Source organism: Schistocerca nitens, chromosome 7 (genome assembly GCF_023898315.1).
Source record: "Schistocerca nitens isolate TAMUIC-IGC-003100 chromosome 7, iqSchNite1.1, whole genome shotgun sequence".
In the NCBI taxonomy this organism is placed as follows: Eukaryota; Metazoa; Arthropoda; class Insecta; order Orthoptera; family Acrididae; genus Schistocerca; species Schistocerca nitens.
The window spans coordinates 615,018,507-615,037,563 of NC_064620.1; the positions used below are offsets into that span (position 1 = coordinate 615,018,507).

The 19,057-nt window shown below is 40.1% G+C and overlaps 1 protein-coding gene across 1 annotated transcript in view; it reads right to left on the minus strand.

Annotated features, from left to right (window-relative positions):
• Positions 1-17,676, minus strand: part of LOC126194629 (protein cornichon) — a 61,113-nt gene extending 43,437 nt beyond the window's left edge. Inside the window, exons 1-3 of the mRNA XM_049932797.1 lie at positions 17,312-17,676; positions 17,134-17,202; positions 16,939-17,051 (exon numbers count right to left, since the gene is read on the minus strand). Coding sequence (XP_049788754.1) covers positions 16,939-17,051; positions 17,134-17,202; positions 17,312-17,392 — 263 coding nt within the window. The 5' untranslated portion in view covers positions 17,393-17,676. The remainder of the gene's footprint in view (positions 1-16,938; positions 17,052-17,133; positions 17,203-17,311) is intronic.
• Positions 17,677-19,057: the final 1,381 nt, after the last annotated feature.

A 19,057-nucleotide genomic window follows, 5' to 3' on the forward strand; every position in this document is an offset into this window, starting at 1 on the left:
ACTTCGAGCTGCGACATGTCATAATTAGACTTTCTAATCACGGCTTTCATCATCTAATTTGAAAAAACAAAACTTATCACGACCCAACCACAACATGTGTATGCGAAATGTGTAATGAAGCCTGTGAACGATATCACACAGAACTGTGCAGTAAAACAGTGAAGTCGAGAAATGAATATGCAAAAATGTGAAATGTTAAGCTAAGTAACTGTATATGGCTATTTGGCTGCAGTTTTATTTTATTAATTTCCATGACGAGAGACACAAACATGAGTTAACTTATAACAGCACAACTCACGACTGAGCAGTTGCATCGATGTGCCGCTTGGACTAGAAGCAGCTTATAGACCAAGGTCAAAGGTATTGTGCCTACATAAGCTTGCAGGGTTACCACATCTTGCAAAGAAAATCAGTCTCATTACTTTATTGTCACACTTCGTATATGTTCATTAAACTAGATAAAAAATTGGTAGTGTCAGTTAGGAACTTGAAATGTTCAACATAGAGCAGGAGAATGTAGAGGAACTATGGCTCAAGTTTAAAAGAATAATTGACCATGCACTGGATAGATATGAGGGTTTAAAAAAATTTAAAAGCAACATATTTCCAAATTGTATACAAAACAACCTTATCTTCTTCAAAATACTCTCCATTACAACTAATATATTTGCTCCGCCGGAGCTTGCAATGTTAAAAACAATTTTTGTAGTCATTTATAGAAATGGCAGAAGCTCCTTACTTTTTTTCCCCCCTGAACTTCTTCAATGCTGTCAAATCAGTGTTCTTTCATGCCCCTTTTCACGCATGGCAAGAAGAAAAATTCACATGGAGCCATGTCAGGTGAGTAAGGTGTATGGGACAGCAGAACTATGCCATTTTAGTGAAAACTGTTCAGATGACTGTGTGTGCAGGTACATTGTCGTGGTGGAAGAATCAGTCTCCTGTCTGCCACAAATCAGGTATTTTTTTGACAAACACTATTGTGCAATCTTCTCGAAACTTCCAAATAAACTCTGAATTAACTACGCCCTTGGCATCAAAAAAGCAAATAAGCACTGTTTTGATGCTCGATTTGATTTGTGACATATTTCTGGACGGGGTGATGACATCTTACATTGGCTTGACTGTTGCTTTTTCGCTGGGTCATAACCCTAGCACCAGAAAATCTGGATCAGTTTCAAGCTGCTGTTTCAAAGCACGACACGTTTCAACTTGACGTTCCTTTTCATTTTCACCCAGAACCTGCAGAACAAGCTCAGCAGCAATCCTTTTCATTCCCAAATCTTATGTTAAAAATTTTGCTGAACCAAGCTCCAAAACAACCCACTAATCTCTGACAGTTGATCAATTGTCTATTGACTGTCGGTGAGCTTTTGAATTTTTTCCATATTTTTGTCGATTTGGGCAGTTGACGGAAGTCCAGAACAAGGTTTGTCGTCAATCACTATGTTGCCATTTTTAAATCAAGCAAACCACTCACACACGTTTTTCTCCTAGCATCACCATGGTAAGATGTTTCCAACATTAAAATAGTTCCCCAAGTAAAAAACAAAATTTCACAGCTGCATGTTGTTCACTTAAACTTGCCATAACAAATGAAACAACACCAAAACCGCACTAGCAAAAACAGTCACTGCACATGAACAGAACAAGCCAGGTTAACAAGGCAGCACTGAACTGGCAATGAGTTGTGCTATACAAGCCTAATGGCTAAAACACATACTACCCAAGTTCTGTCCATGGCAATGTTATTCCAGTTTCTTGGGTACCTCCTCATATTTACCCAGTAGAACAGATCGTAACAGGAGGGAACCCCCCCCCCCTTCCACCCTCCCCCCCTCAATTGTATACAGTCACTGTAAAGAAACTTCTAAAGAAACAGAGATTACTGCATAATAGGTGTAAAACAAAGCAGGGGGCTATACATATAGAGATATTGAATGAAATGAGTTTGGCTGTCATGACTACCATAGCAGATTGTCAAATGATATTTCACAAAATCGACAGAAATTCTGGTCATATGTAAAGGCTGTTAGTAGCACAAAATTTAGCATCCCGTCTTTAGCAACTGAAATTGAGGTTAGCAAAGCGAAAGCTAAAATCCTTAAATCTGTTTTCAAATATTCCTTTACAAAGGAAAACCCATTAGTCGTGCCCCAATTTAATTCTCATGCCATTAAAAAGATGAGTGAAATAAATGTTAGTGGAGTGGAGAAACAGCTGAAATCATTAAAACTGAATAAAGCTTCAGGACCTGATGGAATCCCTGTCAGAGTCTATACTGAATTTATGGATGAGTTAACCCTCATTTAAGTATAGTCTATTGTAGATCCCTCGAACATAAAACCCTGATCAGTTCTTGGAAAAAAGAACAGGTCACATCTGTCTGCAAGAAGGGTACTAGAAGTGATCCACAAACCTACCGTCCAATATTCTTGACAACGATTTGCTGTAGAATATTGGAACATATTCTGAGCTCAAATATAATATCTTGAACAGAACGACCTCCTCAATGCCAACCGACATGGATTCCAAAAATGTCAGTCATCTGAAGCCCAACTCGCAGTTTTCTCACACGACATACTGAAAGCTGTGGATCAAGTCAGTCAGGAAGATGCAATATTTCTTGATTTCTGAACAGAATTTGGCCCAGTATCATAACTAAACTTACTTTCAAAAGGACGATCATAAGGGGCACCAAGGGATATTTGTGACAAGGTTGATGACTTTTATTTTGGATGAAGATTCATTGTTAGTTGATAAAGTATCTTCAGGTGTGCCCCAGGGAAGTCTGCTGGGGCCCTTGCTGTTCATGTTGTATATTAATGACATTGCAGACAATGTTAATAGTAACTTAAGACTTTATGCAGATGATGCAGTTATCTATAATGAAGTACTGTCTGAAAGAAGCTGCATAAATATTAAGTCAGCTCTTGATAAGACTTCAAAGTGGTACAAAGATTGGCAACCTGCTTCAAATGTTCTAAAATGTATAGTTGTGAACTTCACAAAATGGAAAACAGTTTCCTAAGGCTATAATATCAATGAGTCACAAAGTTCAGAAATAAGTGAAAAGTTCTTATAGTGTAGGCTCAGTTCTTTGTTTACTTTTGTTTCATCACATAAAAAAATACATATTCAATCGTTTCTATTTCTCGAATTAGTATTAGAACTTTTAACCTAAATTTTCTAAGAAATTTAATATATTAACTGAGTAGTCTAGGAAATTATTCTTGTTTATGAAGCTATTCTTGTTTAATTTAGACTAAATCTAAAATTTGTTTGCCATGAGTGAAGTGTATGACTTCCTGTATGATTGTTAGTTCTGGGCTGTGGTGTGAGGGCTGTTGCACTTTCTTTCATGTGGGTGACTGTAGCGGCATGGGAATTGGGGAAATAACTAAGGCTCATTGGTTATGTAGGATTTACGGCATAGACAGGAAGATCTGGAACAGGAGGAGAAGACTGCTGCCCTTCAGGCAGAACAAGATGGGGCAAAACAAGATCTGAAAAGGTTAAGGGGTGTGGGGGGGAGGGAGAGAAGTGGGAAGTGATAAGAAATAGGAATAGGACTTTCTCAAACAGTTTTGTTGTCAATTTGGAAAACAGGTTTGATCTGTTGGCACAGTTTGAAACTGATGAGGCACAAGTAGATGTAAGAGTAGACAGGTCACAACAAACTTTCAAAAAGTGTTTCAGAGATAAGACAACAGAAAAAGTTGTGAAGAAGAAAGTTATGTAGTTAGGTAGTTCACATGGTAGAGGTGTTGGCCAATTGTTGCAGGATGAAGTACGGTCAGGTTAGCAGGTCGTAAGTTCTTTTAAACCTAGTGCAAGTGTGGGTGAGGTGATAAGGGTGTAGGTTCAATCCGAGCAACAGTATAGACAGGGGCCATGATTATTTAAGTGAGAGTGGTCTCGGAAGGACACCTTCAGCATCATGAGATACTGGAGTGGCTGCTCGGGTCAGGTATGGGGTCTTATATCAGTGTGGTTCCTGTTGACTATCAGTGGGTGGGACAATACTAAGCATGGCCTTCACCTCAACAGGAAAGGGAAGGGAGAACTGTCTGGGGTAACAGCAAATAACTTGGGAGGGGGGGGGGGGGGGTGTGGACTACCACAACTGGTAAAGTATCAGTGGTTACAAGTGACTGAACAGAAGTTTTTTTAGGGCAGGGAAGAGCAGAAACAAAAGATGCTCAAAGACAGACTGGAATGACATTCACATTGATAAAACAAGCAGCTAGAAAGAAAATTTTAATGTAGGCAATTCATGCCAAAAGTCCCTGTATTTGAAGCTGGAGACATTCAAAACCCGACAGAAAAATTAGGTTCATCCAGCTGTAATTCAGGCAGTGCACAAAATCAATTACCCTTAGAGCATCAGAATATCCAAGGACTAAAAGGTATATTTAATGAGTAGCTTATTTATGTTGGAGAATCGGAGTTGATCAGACCTGTTGACATAATCTGCTCCTCTGAACATCATGTGACTACTGGTATAGATATGTTGAATGTTACAGGATTCAAGTTAGCTACTTACTTCTGCATAGAAAATATGGAGAAATGAGAGAGTTGCCACATTTGTCAGAAAGTGTTTTGATTTCAAGAATGTTGATATTAATAAATTTTGCTTGAAGCAGCACTTAGAAGATTGTACAACAGAAGTAGTACTTCATAATAAGTCCTTTATAATACAAAGTATATACAGAGCACTTTCAGGAAACTTTAACCTCTTCATAAAAAATCTGGAAGCTTTGTTGTCCCACCTTGCAGTAAAAATAAGGATCTAGTTCAAAAAATGGCTCTGAGCACTATTGGACTTAACATCTGAGGTCATCAGTCCCCTAGAACTTAGAACTACCTAAACCTAACTAACCTAAGGACATCACACACATCCATGCCCAAGGTGGGATTCGAACCTGCGATCGTAGCAGTCGCGCGGTTCCGGACTGCAGCGCCTAGAACCGCGTGGCCACCGCAGTCGCCAAGGTACTAGTGTTTGGTGGCCATTTTAATGTGGATTTATTGAAAAGCTCTGTTAGTGAATAATTATTGCAATTAGTAACACTGTCATTTAGTTTCTACTGTGAACTTTACAACTATGAAACGTAAATGCTAAGAGACTGCTATTGATAATATCTTTCTAGACAAATCTAGGGAAAAAAAGCCATATAACAAAACCAATACTAAATAGGCTATCTGTATTAAGTACTGAAACTTGTCAGGATTTTAAAAAAAACTACGTATGAGTATAGGAGGGTAATAAATACGTCAAAAACTGATAATTTTAGGAGAATAGAACAGGATAGATGTTTACAATACTTCTGACTAAAATTAAAAATACAAAGCATTCATTAATAAAGTTAACTCCTCTTTTGAAAATTGTTTTCCCCTAAAGGTAACTCAAATCAAACAAAAGTCTAAAAATAAACCATGGATTACACAAAGACTTAAGATATTATAATGGGATAAACAGAAAACTGTACCTACTATCTCATAATGGGATAAACAGGAGACTGTATCTACCGTCTAGGAAGAGCTCTTATGTTAGCATTGTAATGCATTAAAAAGAATACTGCAATATATTGAAGGAAGTAATCTAGAAATTTAAGCACTTCATTATGAGAAAAATACAATTACCTCAGCAACAAAAGAAAAACTATATGGAATTTTGTGAAGACAGACAGGTGGGATCAAAAAATGAAGAGTAACAGATAGCTTTAAAAATAAATGAGACATTGGTAACAAGTGCATGTAATGTCACAAATCTCTTAAACAAGTACTTCTGTTACTGACAGCTTGGTCTTATCAGTTTTGGTAAACAGTATAATGGAGTATCTGAAACCAGTCTCTACAACTAATTTCAGTAAAATGGAAATGAAACTCATGTCTCCCAAAGAAGTAGCATCAGTCACAAAAAAATCTAATTATTCTAGTGGTTATGATAACATAGCAACGAAGTTAATCAAAGAGTGCTCATGCAAGCTCAGTTCTATCTTAAGTTATTTGTGTAATCGATCTCATATTAGTGGAACATTTCCAGACTTGTTAAAATATGCTGAAATTAAATCCTCTTTACAAGAAGAGGGATAAACAGATACCATCAAACTACTGACATATTTCAATTTTGCCAGCTTTTTTCTAAAATACTTGAAAAGGTTGTGTTTAAGCATCTCCTTAAGTGTCTGACTGCAAGTAATATGTTGTCCAAGTCACAGTTTGGGTTCCTTCCAGGTTCCGATATAGACACATACGGTGAGAGCACACTTTCATTAGATAACAAATTACAGGTTACTGGCATTTTCTGTGATGTGTCAAAATCCTTTGACTGTGTGAATCACAGCATTCTCTTAAATACATTAGAATATTATGGTGTGTAATAGGAAACAAGGGGTGGTGTTGTGAATACCTGTGCAGGAAGCGGTCAGTCTTCATCTGATTGGGAATTAATTACATGTGGTGTTCCTCAAGGTTTCATCTTGGGACCACTGCTTTTTCTTGTGTACATTAATGAACTCTAGTCTGTTACATTGCCAGATGCTAAGTTTAGTTTGTTTGCAGATGATACAAACATTGTAATAAAAAAGTCAAGTACAGACTTAGAAATGGCTGCTAATCAAACTTTCACCGACATTAATAAATGGTTTAAAGCTAATGCACTGTCATTAAAGTTTGAAAAGGCCCACTATATGTATGTCAGAACCTGTAAGAGTGTTTCTTCCAGCATGTGTATAACATACAAAGACATGCAGGTCAAAGAGGTTGACAGTGTTAAATTCCTGGTATTGGAACTTAACAAATTCAGTTGCGAAGAGCATACCACACAACTGCTGAAGCACATTGACAAGTCTGTATTACAAGTTACTGTCATTTTCTGTGATGTGTCAAAATCCTTTGACTGTGTGAATCACAGCAGAGAGAACGATGTTAGATGGAGGAGATATAAATATGAAAGAACTTGAATAGTTTGCTCACTTTCATTCTATTATCTCTTACGGGATCATATTCCGGGATAACTTGTCAAACCAAGCAACGGTTTTTAGCACGCAAAAGTGTGTAATAAGACTCATTTGTGGCGTAAATTCAAGAACATAATGCAGAAATGTGTTCAAGAAAACGCGTTCTAACCAGTGCTTTGCAGTACATTTATTCCTTAATGAAATTTGTAGCAATTAATATCTCTATTTCCAATCAATAGCTCAAAACGCAATATCAATGCTAGAAATAATAACAACCTACATAGATACCTAAAATCACCTATCTTGGTCCAAAAGGGGTCCAGTATTCAGGAACACGCATTTTCAACAAATTTCCAGCAACCATTAAAAACTTTGTTTTAGATAAAGCACAGTTGAAATAAAGTTTGAAAGACTTTTTGAAAGGCAACTCCTTCTACTCTATAAATGAATGTCTTAACAGGGACTGTTAGACCAGCTTAAGTAAAAATGTCTGTTAGATTTCAGTTTTGACAGCACTTGACCACAGCAGTCAACATTATATACTTTATGTATGATAAATTTATTAAAAGTGCATAGCTATGTTTCAGTTTGGCAGATTTTTAATTCTGCAAATATTAGCAGTTCCTGTTTACTGTAATGTATTCAACTGTTTTGACAGTCTTCTGACAAATTATCAGGGTAGTGAATATTTATTATATTCAAATGTTTTATATTTTTTATGTTATATTTTCTGATTTGTTCCAGACCCATGAGAACCATGTCATTTTTGGGTCTATGGAATGAAAACTGAATCTAATGTAACAGAGTAATGAAGAAACTGAACTGGCAGACTGTTTGATGTAGACATAAACTATTCCAAGAAAGTCTACTACCAAAGTTTCAAGAACTGGCTTTAAATGACTACTCTAGGAATACATTACAAACCCCTATGTATTGCTCACATAGGGATCATGAGGATAAGATTAGAATAAGTACAAGAATGCACAGGGGCTTTCAAGCAATCATTCTTCCCATGCTCCACATGTAAATGAAAGGCAGAAGAAACCTTAGTAACTGGGAAAATCAATGGAAAATCTAGGATGAATTGTAACAATATCATGAAAAGGAAAGTTGCTACTTGCCATATAGTGGAGATGCTGAGTCACAGATAGGCACAACAAAAATAATGTCACAAATAAAGCTTTTGGACAGTAAGACCTTTGTCAGTCTCAGGCAACTGAAACTGTGGTTTCAGCAGTCATGTGTGTGCGAGTTGCATTTTGCGTGTGCTTGCTGCCTATTGTTGATGAATGCCTTACTGTCCAAAAGCTTTATTTGTGACATTCTTTTTGTTGCACCTATCTGCGACTCAGCATCTCCACTATAAGGTGAGTAGCAACTTCCCTTTTCATAATATTGTCAGTAACTGGAATAGTGAGGCATACGCTCTGCCATACACTTCACAGTGGTTTGCTGAGTGTAGATGTAGATCTAGAAATTTTGTCTAAGCCATCTTGCTTGCATCCTTTGGCAGTCACTCTAAGACAACAACTTCCCATATACTATGACATCATCAGGAAACAACTGCAGATTGCTGCCCACCCTGTCCACCAAATCATGTATGTCTACGGTATATAGAATCCAAGTAGTCCTATCATACTTTCCTGAGCCACTTCTGGTGAATCCCTGTCTCTGATGAACACTCGATAAGTCTTTCAGCCACTCATGTCTTTGGCAACTTGTTCCACATTCACCTTCCTTTGTTAACATTCTACAGTGGGGCACCAAGTCAAACACTTTTCAGAAATCTTGAAATATAGTATCTGCCACTTGCCCTTCACCCACAGTTTGCAGACCATCATGATTAAACGGCAAGCCGACTTTCTTACAAATGATTCTTTCTGTAACCATGTCCTCTGTCGTAAGGGAATTTATTACATTCAAACTGAGAGTATGTTAAAAAATTCTGCAGAAAACTGATATTAAGGATATTGGTCTGCAATTTTGGGGGTCCGTTCTTTTACAATCATACACAGTAGTCATCCACACTTTTTTCAAGTTGCTTGGGACTTTGCACTGGGCAAGAGATTCAAGATAAATGCAAGCTAAGTAAGGGGCCAATGCCATACGGTACTCTGAAAAAAAAAAAACGAACTGGAATTCCATCTGAACATGACTTATTTGTTTTCAACTATTTCAGTTGCTTCTCTATGCCAGGGATGCCTCTTACTATGTGCTCCACATGAGAGCCTGTGCAATTGTCAAACAACAGTATATTTGTAAGCTGCTTCTGCACAAAAAATTTCTTAAAGGTGACATTTAAAACTTTGGATTTCTTTTTGTTACATTCTGTAGCACATTGAAATAGATGTTAGTGTCAGTGGCATTGAGAAACATATAAAAATGATTAAAATTCAGCAAAGCCCCAGTGTCAGATGTAATCTCGGTCACATTCCATACTCAATTAGTGGCTGAGTTAGCTCGTCTGTTATAATCTATCATAGAACCCTCTAACAAAAACAGTGCCCGATAGTTGAAGAAAGCACAGTTTACATCTGTCCACAAGAATGGTAGCAGAAGTGTTTTACAATACTAATGCCCGATATTCTTCATATCCACTTGTTACAGAATCTTAGAACATTCTCTGCACTCAAACGTAGTGAGGTGTCCCAAACAGAATGACCTCCTGTAGGCAAGCCACATCGTATTCCAAAAATATTGGTCATGTGAAACCCAACTCATGTGTTTGTCACACAACATCCTGAAACAATGGATCAAGGCAGTGAATTTCACAAAAGCATTTGACTTGGTACCACACATGTTTTTTATCGAATGTACAATCTCTGGGATTCTTCTTCTGCTTTTGCGTCTGCCTTTGACCTGAAGTTTTCGGAGGGTCGGCAGGGTTATGAATGGATTTGGCATAGTTAATGGAAGGGGTGGCCGGATGCCGTTCCTGCCGCCATCCCGTACCCCCTGGGAAGGAATCAGTGTACCCCAGCTGTCTGCGTCAAGTGTAAACCATGAAATAGTGTGAACGTGTTTCAAATGTCTGTGAGTCATGTAACTGAGGCAGGATGTAGGGACCAGCCCGGTATTCACCTAGCAGGATGTGGAAAACCACCTAAAAACCACATCCAGGCTGGCCGGCATACTAGCCCTCATCGTTAATCTACCAGGCGGATTCGATCCGGGACCAGTGCGCCTACCTGAGTCCAGGAAGCAGCGCGTTAGCGTTCTCCGTTAACCTGGCGGGTCTACAGTCTGGGATATTGAACAAAATTTGTGACTGGGCTGATTTTCAGCAAGTTATCTTAGATGGAAAGTCATCGACAGATGTACTAGAAGTAATTTTTGACGTGTGTTGGGTTCCTTGCTGTTCATGTTGTATATTAATGACACTGCAGACAATATTAATAGTAACTTAAGACTTATCATTGATATTGCAGGTATCTATAATGAAGTAATGTCTGAAAGCAGCTGTATAAATATTCAGTAAGATCTTGATAAGATTTCAAAGAGGTGTACAGATGGGCCAACTGGCTGCAGATATGCTGGAATGTAATTAACTGTTCATATATGAGTCAGTCCCCCATGAACCATGGACCTTGCCGTTGATGGGGAGGCTTGCGTGCCTCAGCGATACAGATAGCCGTACCGTAGGTACAACCACAACGGAGGGGTATCTGTTGAGAGGCCAGACAAACGTGTGGTTCCTGAAGAGGGGCAGCAGCGTTTTCAGTAGTTGCAGGGGCAACAGTCTGGATGATTGACTGATCTGGCCTTGTAACAATAACCAAAACGGCCTTGTTGTGCTGGTACTGCGAACAGCTGAAAGCAAGGGGAAACTACGGCCGTAATTTTTCCCGAGGGCATGCAGCTTTACTGTATGATTAAATGATGATGGCGTCCTCTTGGGTAAAATATTCCGGAGGTAAAATAGTCCCCCATTCGGATCTCCGGGCGGGGACTACTCAAGAGGATGTCGTTATCAGGAGAAAGAAAACTGGCGTTCTACGGATCGGAGCGTGGAGTGTCAGGTCCCTTAATCGGGCAGGTAGGTTAGAAAATTTGAAAAGGGAAATGGATAGGTTAAAGTTAGATATAGTGGGAATTAGTGAAGTTCGGTGGCAGGAGGAACAAGACTTCTGGTCAGGTGACTACAGAGTTATAAACACAAAGTCAAATAGGGGTAATGCAGGAGTTGGTTTAATAATGAATAGGAAAATAGGAACGCGGGTAAGCTACTACAAACAGCTTAGTGAACGCATTATTGTGGCCAAGATAGATACGAAGCCCGCACCTACTACAGTAGTACAAGTTTATATGCCAACTAGCTCTGCAGATGACGAAGAAATTGAAGAAATGTATGATGAAATAAAAGAAATTATTCAGATAGTGAAGGGAGACAAAAATTTAATAGTCATGGGTGACTGGAATTCGAGTGTAGGAAAAGGGAGAGAAGGAAACGTAGTAGGTGAATATGGATTGGGGCTAAGAAATGAAAGAGGAAGCCGCCTGGTAGAATTTTGCACAGAGCACAACTTAATCATAGCTAACACTTGGTTTAAGAATCATGATAGAAGGTTGTATACATGGAAGAACCCTGGAGATACTAAAAGGTATGAGATAGATTATATAATGGTAAGACAGAGATTTAGGAACCAGGTTTTAAATTGTAAGACATTTCCAGGGGCAGATGTGGACTCTGATCACAATCTATTGGTTATGACCTGTAGATTAAAACTGAAGAAACTGCAAAAAGGTGGGAATTTAAGGAGATGGGACCTGGATAAACTGAAAGAACCAGAGGTTGTACAGAGTTTCAGGGCGAGCATAAGGGAACAATTGACAGGAATGGGGTAAAGAAATACAGTAGAAGAAGAATGGGTAGCTTTGAGGGATGAAGTAGTCAAGGCAGCAGAGGATCAAGTAGGTAAAAAGACGAAGGATAGTAGAAATCCTTGGGCAACAGAAGAAATATTGAATTTAATTGATGAAAGGAGAAAATATAAAAATGCAGTAAATGAAGCAGGCAAAAAGGAATACAAACGTCTCAAAAATGAGATCGACAGGAAGTGCAAAATGGCTAAGCAGGGATGGCTAGAGGACAAATGTAAGGATGTACAGGCTTATCTCACTAGGGGTAAGATAGCTACTGCCTACAGGAAAATTAAAGAGACCTTTGGAGATAAGAGAACCACTTGCATGAACATCAAGAGCTCAGATGGAAACCCAGTTCTAAGCAAAGAAGGGAAAGCAGAAAGGTGGAATGAGTATACAGAGGGTCTATACAAGGGCGATGCACTTGAGGACAATATTATGGAAATGGAAGAGGATGTAGATGAAGATGAAATGGGAGATACGATACTGCGTGAAGAGTTTGACAGAGCACTGAAAGACCTGAGTCGAAACAAGGCCCCCGGAGTAGACAACATTCCATTGGAACTACTGACGGCCTTGGGAGAGCCAGTCCTGACAAAACTCTACCATCTGGTGAGCAAGATGTATGAAACAGGCGAAATACCCTCAGACTTCAAAAAGAATATAATACACTCCTGGAAATGGAAAAAAGAACACATTGACACCGGTGTGTCAGACCCACCATACTTGCTCCGGACACTGCGAGAGGGCTGTACAAGCAATGATCACACGCACGGCACAGCGGACACACCAGGAACCGCGGTGTTGGCCGTCGAATGGCGCTAGCTGCGCAGCATTTGTGCACCGCCGCCGTCAGTGTCAGCCAGTTTGCCGTGGCATACGGAGCTCCATCGCACTCTTTAACACTGGTAGCATGCCGCGACAGCGTGGACGTGAACCGTATGTGCAGTTGACGGACTTTGAGCGAGGGCGTATAGTGGGCATGCGGGAGGCCGGGTGGACGTACCGCCGAATTGCTCAACACGTGGGGCGTGAGGTCTCCACAGTACATCGATGTTGTCGCCAGTGGTCGGCGGAAGGTGCACGTGCCCGTCGACCTGGGACTGGACCGCAGCGACGCACGGATGCACGCCAAGACCGTAGGATCCTACGCAGGGCGGTAGGGGACCGCACCGCCACCTCCCAGCAAATTAGGGACACTGTTGCTCCTGGGGTATCGGCGAGGACCATTCGCAACCGTCTCCATGAAGCTGGGTTACGGTCCCGCACACCGTTAGGCCGTCTTCCGCTCACGCCCCAACATCGTGCAGCCCGCCTCCAGTGGTGTCGCGACAGGCGTGAATGGAGGGACGAATGGAGACGTGTCGTCTTCAGCGATGAGAGTCAGAGTCGCTTCTGCCTTGGTGCCAATGATGGTCGTATGCGTGTTTGGCGCCGTGCAGGTGAGCGCCACAATCAGGACTGCATACGACCGAGGCACACAGGGTCAACACCCGGCATCATGGTGTGGGGAGCGATCTCCTACACTGGCCGTACACCACTGGTGATCGTCGAGGGGACACTGAATAGTGCACGGTACATCCAAACCGTCATCGAACCCATCGTTCTACCATTCCTAGACCGGCAAGGGAACTTGCTGTTCCAACAGGACAATGTACGTCCGCATGTATCCCGTGCCACCCAACGTGCTCTAGAAGGTGTAAGTCAACTACCCTGGCCAGCAAGATCTCCGGATCTGTCCCCCATTGAGCATGTTTGGGACTGGATGAAGCGTCATCTCACGCGGTCTGCACGTCCAGCACGAACGCTGGTCCAACTGAGGCGCCAGGTGGAAATGGCATGGCAAGCCGTTCCACAGGACTACATCCAGCATCTCTATGATCGTCTCCATGGGAGAATAGCAGCCTGCATTGCTGCGAAAGGTGGATATACACTGTACTAGTGCCGACATTGTGCATGCTCTGTTGCCTGTGTCTATGTGCCTATGGTTCTGTCAGTGTGATCATGTGATGTATCTGACCCCAGGAATGTGTCAATAAAGTTTCCCCTTCCTGGGACAATGAATTCACGGTGTTCTTATTTCAATTTCCAGGAGTGTAATTCCAATCCCAAAGAAAGCAGGTGTTGACAGATGTGAGAATTACCAAACAATCAGTCTAATAAGCCACAGCTGCAAAATACTAACACGAATTCTTTACAGACGAATGGAAAAACTAGTAGAAGCCGACCTCGGGGAAGATCAGTTTGGATTCCGCAGAAATACTGGAACAAGTGAGGCAATACTGACCTTACGACTTATCTTAGAAGAAAGATTAAGGAAAGGCAAACCTACGTTTCTAGCATTTGTAGATTTAGAGAAAGCTTTTGACAATGTTGACTGGAATACTCTCTTTCAAATTCTAAAGGTGGCAGGGGTAAAATACAGGGAGCGAAAGGCTATTTACAATTTGTACAGAAACCAGATGGCAGTTATAAGAGTTGAGGGACATGAAAGGGAAGCGGTGGTTGGGAAGGGAGTAAGACAGGGTTATAGCCTCTCCCCGATGTTATTCAATCTGTATATTGAGCAAGCAGTAAAGGAAACAAAAGAAAAATTCGGAATAGGTATTAAAATCCAGGGAGAAGAAATAAAAACTTTGAGGTTCGCCGATGACATTGTAATTCTGTCAGAGACAGCAAAGGACTTGGAAGAGCAGTTGAACGGAATGGATGGTGTCTTAAAGGGAGGATATAAGATGAACATCAACAAAAGCAAAACGAGGATAATGGAATGTAGTCGAATTAAGTCGGGTGATGTTGAGGGTATTAGATTAGGAAATGAGACACTTAAAGTAGTAAAGGAGTTTTGCTATTTGGGGAGCAAAATAACTGATGATGGTAGAAGTGGAGAGGATATAAAATGTAGACTGGCAATGGCAAGGAAAGCATTTCTGAAGAAGAGAAATTTGTTAACATCGAATATAGATTTAAGTGTCAGGAAGTCATTTCTGAAAGTATTTGTATGGAGTGTAGCTATGTATGGAAGTGAAACATGGACGGTAAATAGTTTGGACAAGAAGAGAATAGAAGCTTTCGAAATGTGGTGCTACAGAAGAATGCTGAAGATTAGATCGGTAGATCACATAACTAATGAGGAGGTACTGAATAGGATTGGGGAGAAGAGGAGTTTGTGGCACAACTTGACCAGAAGAAGGGATCGGTTGGTAGGACATGTTCTGAGGCATCAAGGGATCACAAATTTAGTATTGGAGGGCAGCGTGGAGGGTAAAAATCGTAGGAGGAGACCAAGAGATGAATACACTAAGCAGATTCAGAAGGATGTAGGTTGCAGTAGGTACTGGGAGATGAAGAAGCTTGCACAGGATAGAGTAGCATGGAGAGCTGCATCAAACCAGTCTCAGGACTGAAGACCACAACAACAACAACAACAACAACATATGAGTCACTGTTGGAATCAGTCAACTCATATAAATACCTGGGTGTAACACTTTGTTGGGACAGGAAATGGAATGATCACATAGCCCAGTCATAGGTAAGGCAGGTAGCAGCCTTCAGTTTGTTGGTAGGATACTAGGGAAATGCAATCAGTCCACAAAGGAGATTGCTTGCAAATCACTTGTGACCCATTTTCGAATATTGATAAAGGGTGTGGGATCCACATCAAATAGAACTAACTTGGGATATTGAACGTATACAGAGAAGGCCAGCATGAATTGCCACAAGATTGTCTGATTAAATGGTTCAAATGGCTCTGAGCACTGTGGGACACAACACCTGAGGTCATCAGTCCCCTAGAACTTAGAACTACTTAAACCTAACTAACTTAAGGACATCACACACATCCATGCCCAAGGCAGTATTCGTACCTGCGACCGTAGCAGTCGCGCGGTTCCGGACTGAAGCGCCTAGAACCACTCGGCCACCACGGCCGGAGATTGTCTGATCTGCGGGAGCATGTAGCAGAGATGCTGACTTTACATTATGATGCAGGGAATATACTACAACCACTACACAAGTATATCACATCCCTTAGGGATCGTGAGGACATGATTAGATTATTACAGCATGCCCAGAGGTATTTAAACAGTCATTCTTCTCACATTTCATACGCGAACGGAAAAGGAAAAAGATGTAACAACTTAGTCAACATGACTTACCCTTTGTACCTCTGCAGTTCACAGTGGTTTACTGAATACAGATCTAGAAATTCAGCACACATTTTTAATCTGCTATAAAGTTTCAACAGACATTCTTAACAATTCATCATATTTCCAAACACACTGAACTGTTGTAATATTTCTGTCGCTAACCTTGAACGTTACTTACTCATTATGTCATGAGCACTGACTTCTCATGCATATTGGACAGAGGAATCTGGATACTATATTAACTGAATTATTTACAAAGAGAAAACAAAGCGATTCAAAGGGCAAAAGGCAGAAGTCACACGGCTCGGTAAACAATGAAGAATATTATCTTGGAAGCACAGGTGCCAAGAATATGAGGGTGGCAGAAGATTTAAGTTCCGGGGAATGAGTGATGACATCTTTACTCATTGACACTACCAAATTCTTGTGGTCTTTACATCCCCGAGTATGAGATGCAAAGAGAGCTGCAGTGGGGACAGGGTTAGTATAAATAGAATGCAACTGCATAAAACTCTCCACTGTTAGTGGAAAAAAGGACATGTAAAGCTTTGGCTTAAGACCTGAAGTTGGGTCTGAAGATGGGTTACCAGATGCGGGTTGCAATTTCCAGGTCACGCCACCTACTTTCACAAGCCATAATTCTGGAACTAATTGGCAGTGGAACTTAAAATTTTGTACGTGAGTGTTCCACACTTGGTAGTATTGGTGTGCTAAATTTCAGCCAAATCTGAGACTATCAGCTGGAACATTTTCTCAATTTGGTTGAATTAACATGGAATAACCCTATTCACAATCTTACTAACCTTTACCGAGTTGTTGCACTTGCTTTTGTCGTAAAGAAACTGTTAAGTGTCATACAAGACACCTTGGTGCTACAGTAATAACATAGTTCCCACGGTCTTATTCAGTACACTTCAAGAATCGTGTCATACATAACCATACATTTGATGAAAGCAGCTTACCTGTGAAAGTGATATGCAATGAGTGGAATATTCAGACACAGGGAAAACCATTCTCCAGCCGTGAGGAACAAAATATTAAAGAAAAGATGTACCAGGTATTCAGGTAAGACAAGCTGTAAAGAAACAAGACATTACTGCAGAGGCTCATGTTATTTTCAGACAGCTAGGAGGCGTGGTTTGTCGAATGCAGCTTACCGGATTCAAATTATTGCACTGATCGATGGGGTTTTTATAATCAGTCTTCAGTTCATCGAAAGCTATAACCTAAAAAAATAAGTGACATAAAGAAGGGACTTCCTTCTGAATAGCCCACCAAACTGACATAAGACTCGCTAAGTCACTACTACGAAAAAAGCATGTCAAACAAACTTACATGAAATATTGCTGAAAATATTAAAAGAGCGTCAATTATTAACGCAATAATGTATGTTAGTGCAGCATAGCTAAATGCCATTTCCGCAGCTTAAAGGCCTACAACTGTATTTTCGAAATTTTGCACTGCACACCTTTTTTTTATCTCCCTCTCTCTGTTTACTATCAAGGTATCGATATTGATACATCGATAGCGTACGGTGTACATTTCAGCAGTCCGCAATGTTTTATTGAATATCGCTGTGTAATCAAACATGGTATCTTCTCTAATGAACCTGTTTATAGTGCTTTGCTCTAAGCAAATGACCTACCAAGGCTTATAGTTCGCCTAAACTTTTATCAGTGATATATGTAGAAGTCTGTTGAAATCTGATACTCGTATTTACGGCAGATAAAATGTTATTCAAAGGCTTTCACTGCAAACTATTTTTCAGCTTTCAGTTTAAAACCTCCAGCTGGTGGCAGCAGTTCGTAATTATCCTGACAGTTTACAGAGTGTTTCGATGTTAAATATGATAAAGAGACGAGTGTTTATTTTTCCCGACCTAAACTGCTTTCCATTCCAAAGATATTAGCTGGATATCGAAGTCAGCGATGATAGATGTTAGAATCAGACAATCAAAACATTCTATTTTGCGATAGTTGACAGGTGTAATGTGTAGGTAGATTTGTATTGGATCACGAGGCTTAATTATAAATCGGATGTGTAGCATGTTGGGGTGTTTGCGGGTAGAGCTTTATTCACAAGTATAACTTGTGAAAAATATGTATTTTTTCCGCGGCAATAGTAAACATACGATGGCAAGAAGACAGAAGAAGTGGACAGTGTTAAATTCTTGGGATTACAGCTTGATAATAAATTCAACTGGGAGGAGCACACCACAGAACTGCTGAAGCGTCTTAACAAATCTCTGTTTGCAATGCAAATTTTGTCAGACATAGGGGATATAAAAATGAAAAAGCTGGCATACTATTCTTACTTGCATTCCATAATGTCATATGGGATTATTTTTTGGGGTAATTCACCAAAGCCAAGCTAAAGTTTTCCGGGCACAAAAACGTGCAGTGAGAGTTATATGTGGTGTGAACTCAAGAACATCCTGCAGAAGCCTGTTTAGGGAACTAGGGATACTAACTACTGCTTCCCAATATATTTATTCCTTAATGAAATTTGTCATTAAAAATATATCACTTTTTCAAACCAACAGCTCAATTCATGGAATCAATACTAGAAATAAGAATAATCTTCACAAGGATTTAAAGTCACTTAGTCTTGTACAAAAAGGTGTGCATTATTCAGGAACACACATTTTCAATAACTTGCCAGCAGCCATAAAAAGCTTAACAACCAATGAAATTCAGTTTAAGAGAAGCCTAAGGGATTTATTGGTGGCCAACTCCTACTCCATTGATAAATTTCTCAAAGTACAAACAACATAACTTTTGCACAATTTCAGTGCAGTAATGTGTTCATTGAGAGAGAGAGAGAGAGAGAGAGAGAGAGAGAGAGAGTGTGTGTGTGTGTGTGTGTCATAGTATAATCTAACTTCTGCACCATTTCAGTGCAGTAATGTGTTCACTGTAAATAAGTATTACAGTAGTTGTATTACCTTATAAATAAATAAAAAACTTTTTAATTTTAAATTCAGTGCATTAGTATTTGTAAAATGACTCTTAGTGTTCATTAAAAAATGACGATCATTCCACTTGGGACCTGTGGAATGGTACATTAGCTTATTTGTTTTAG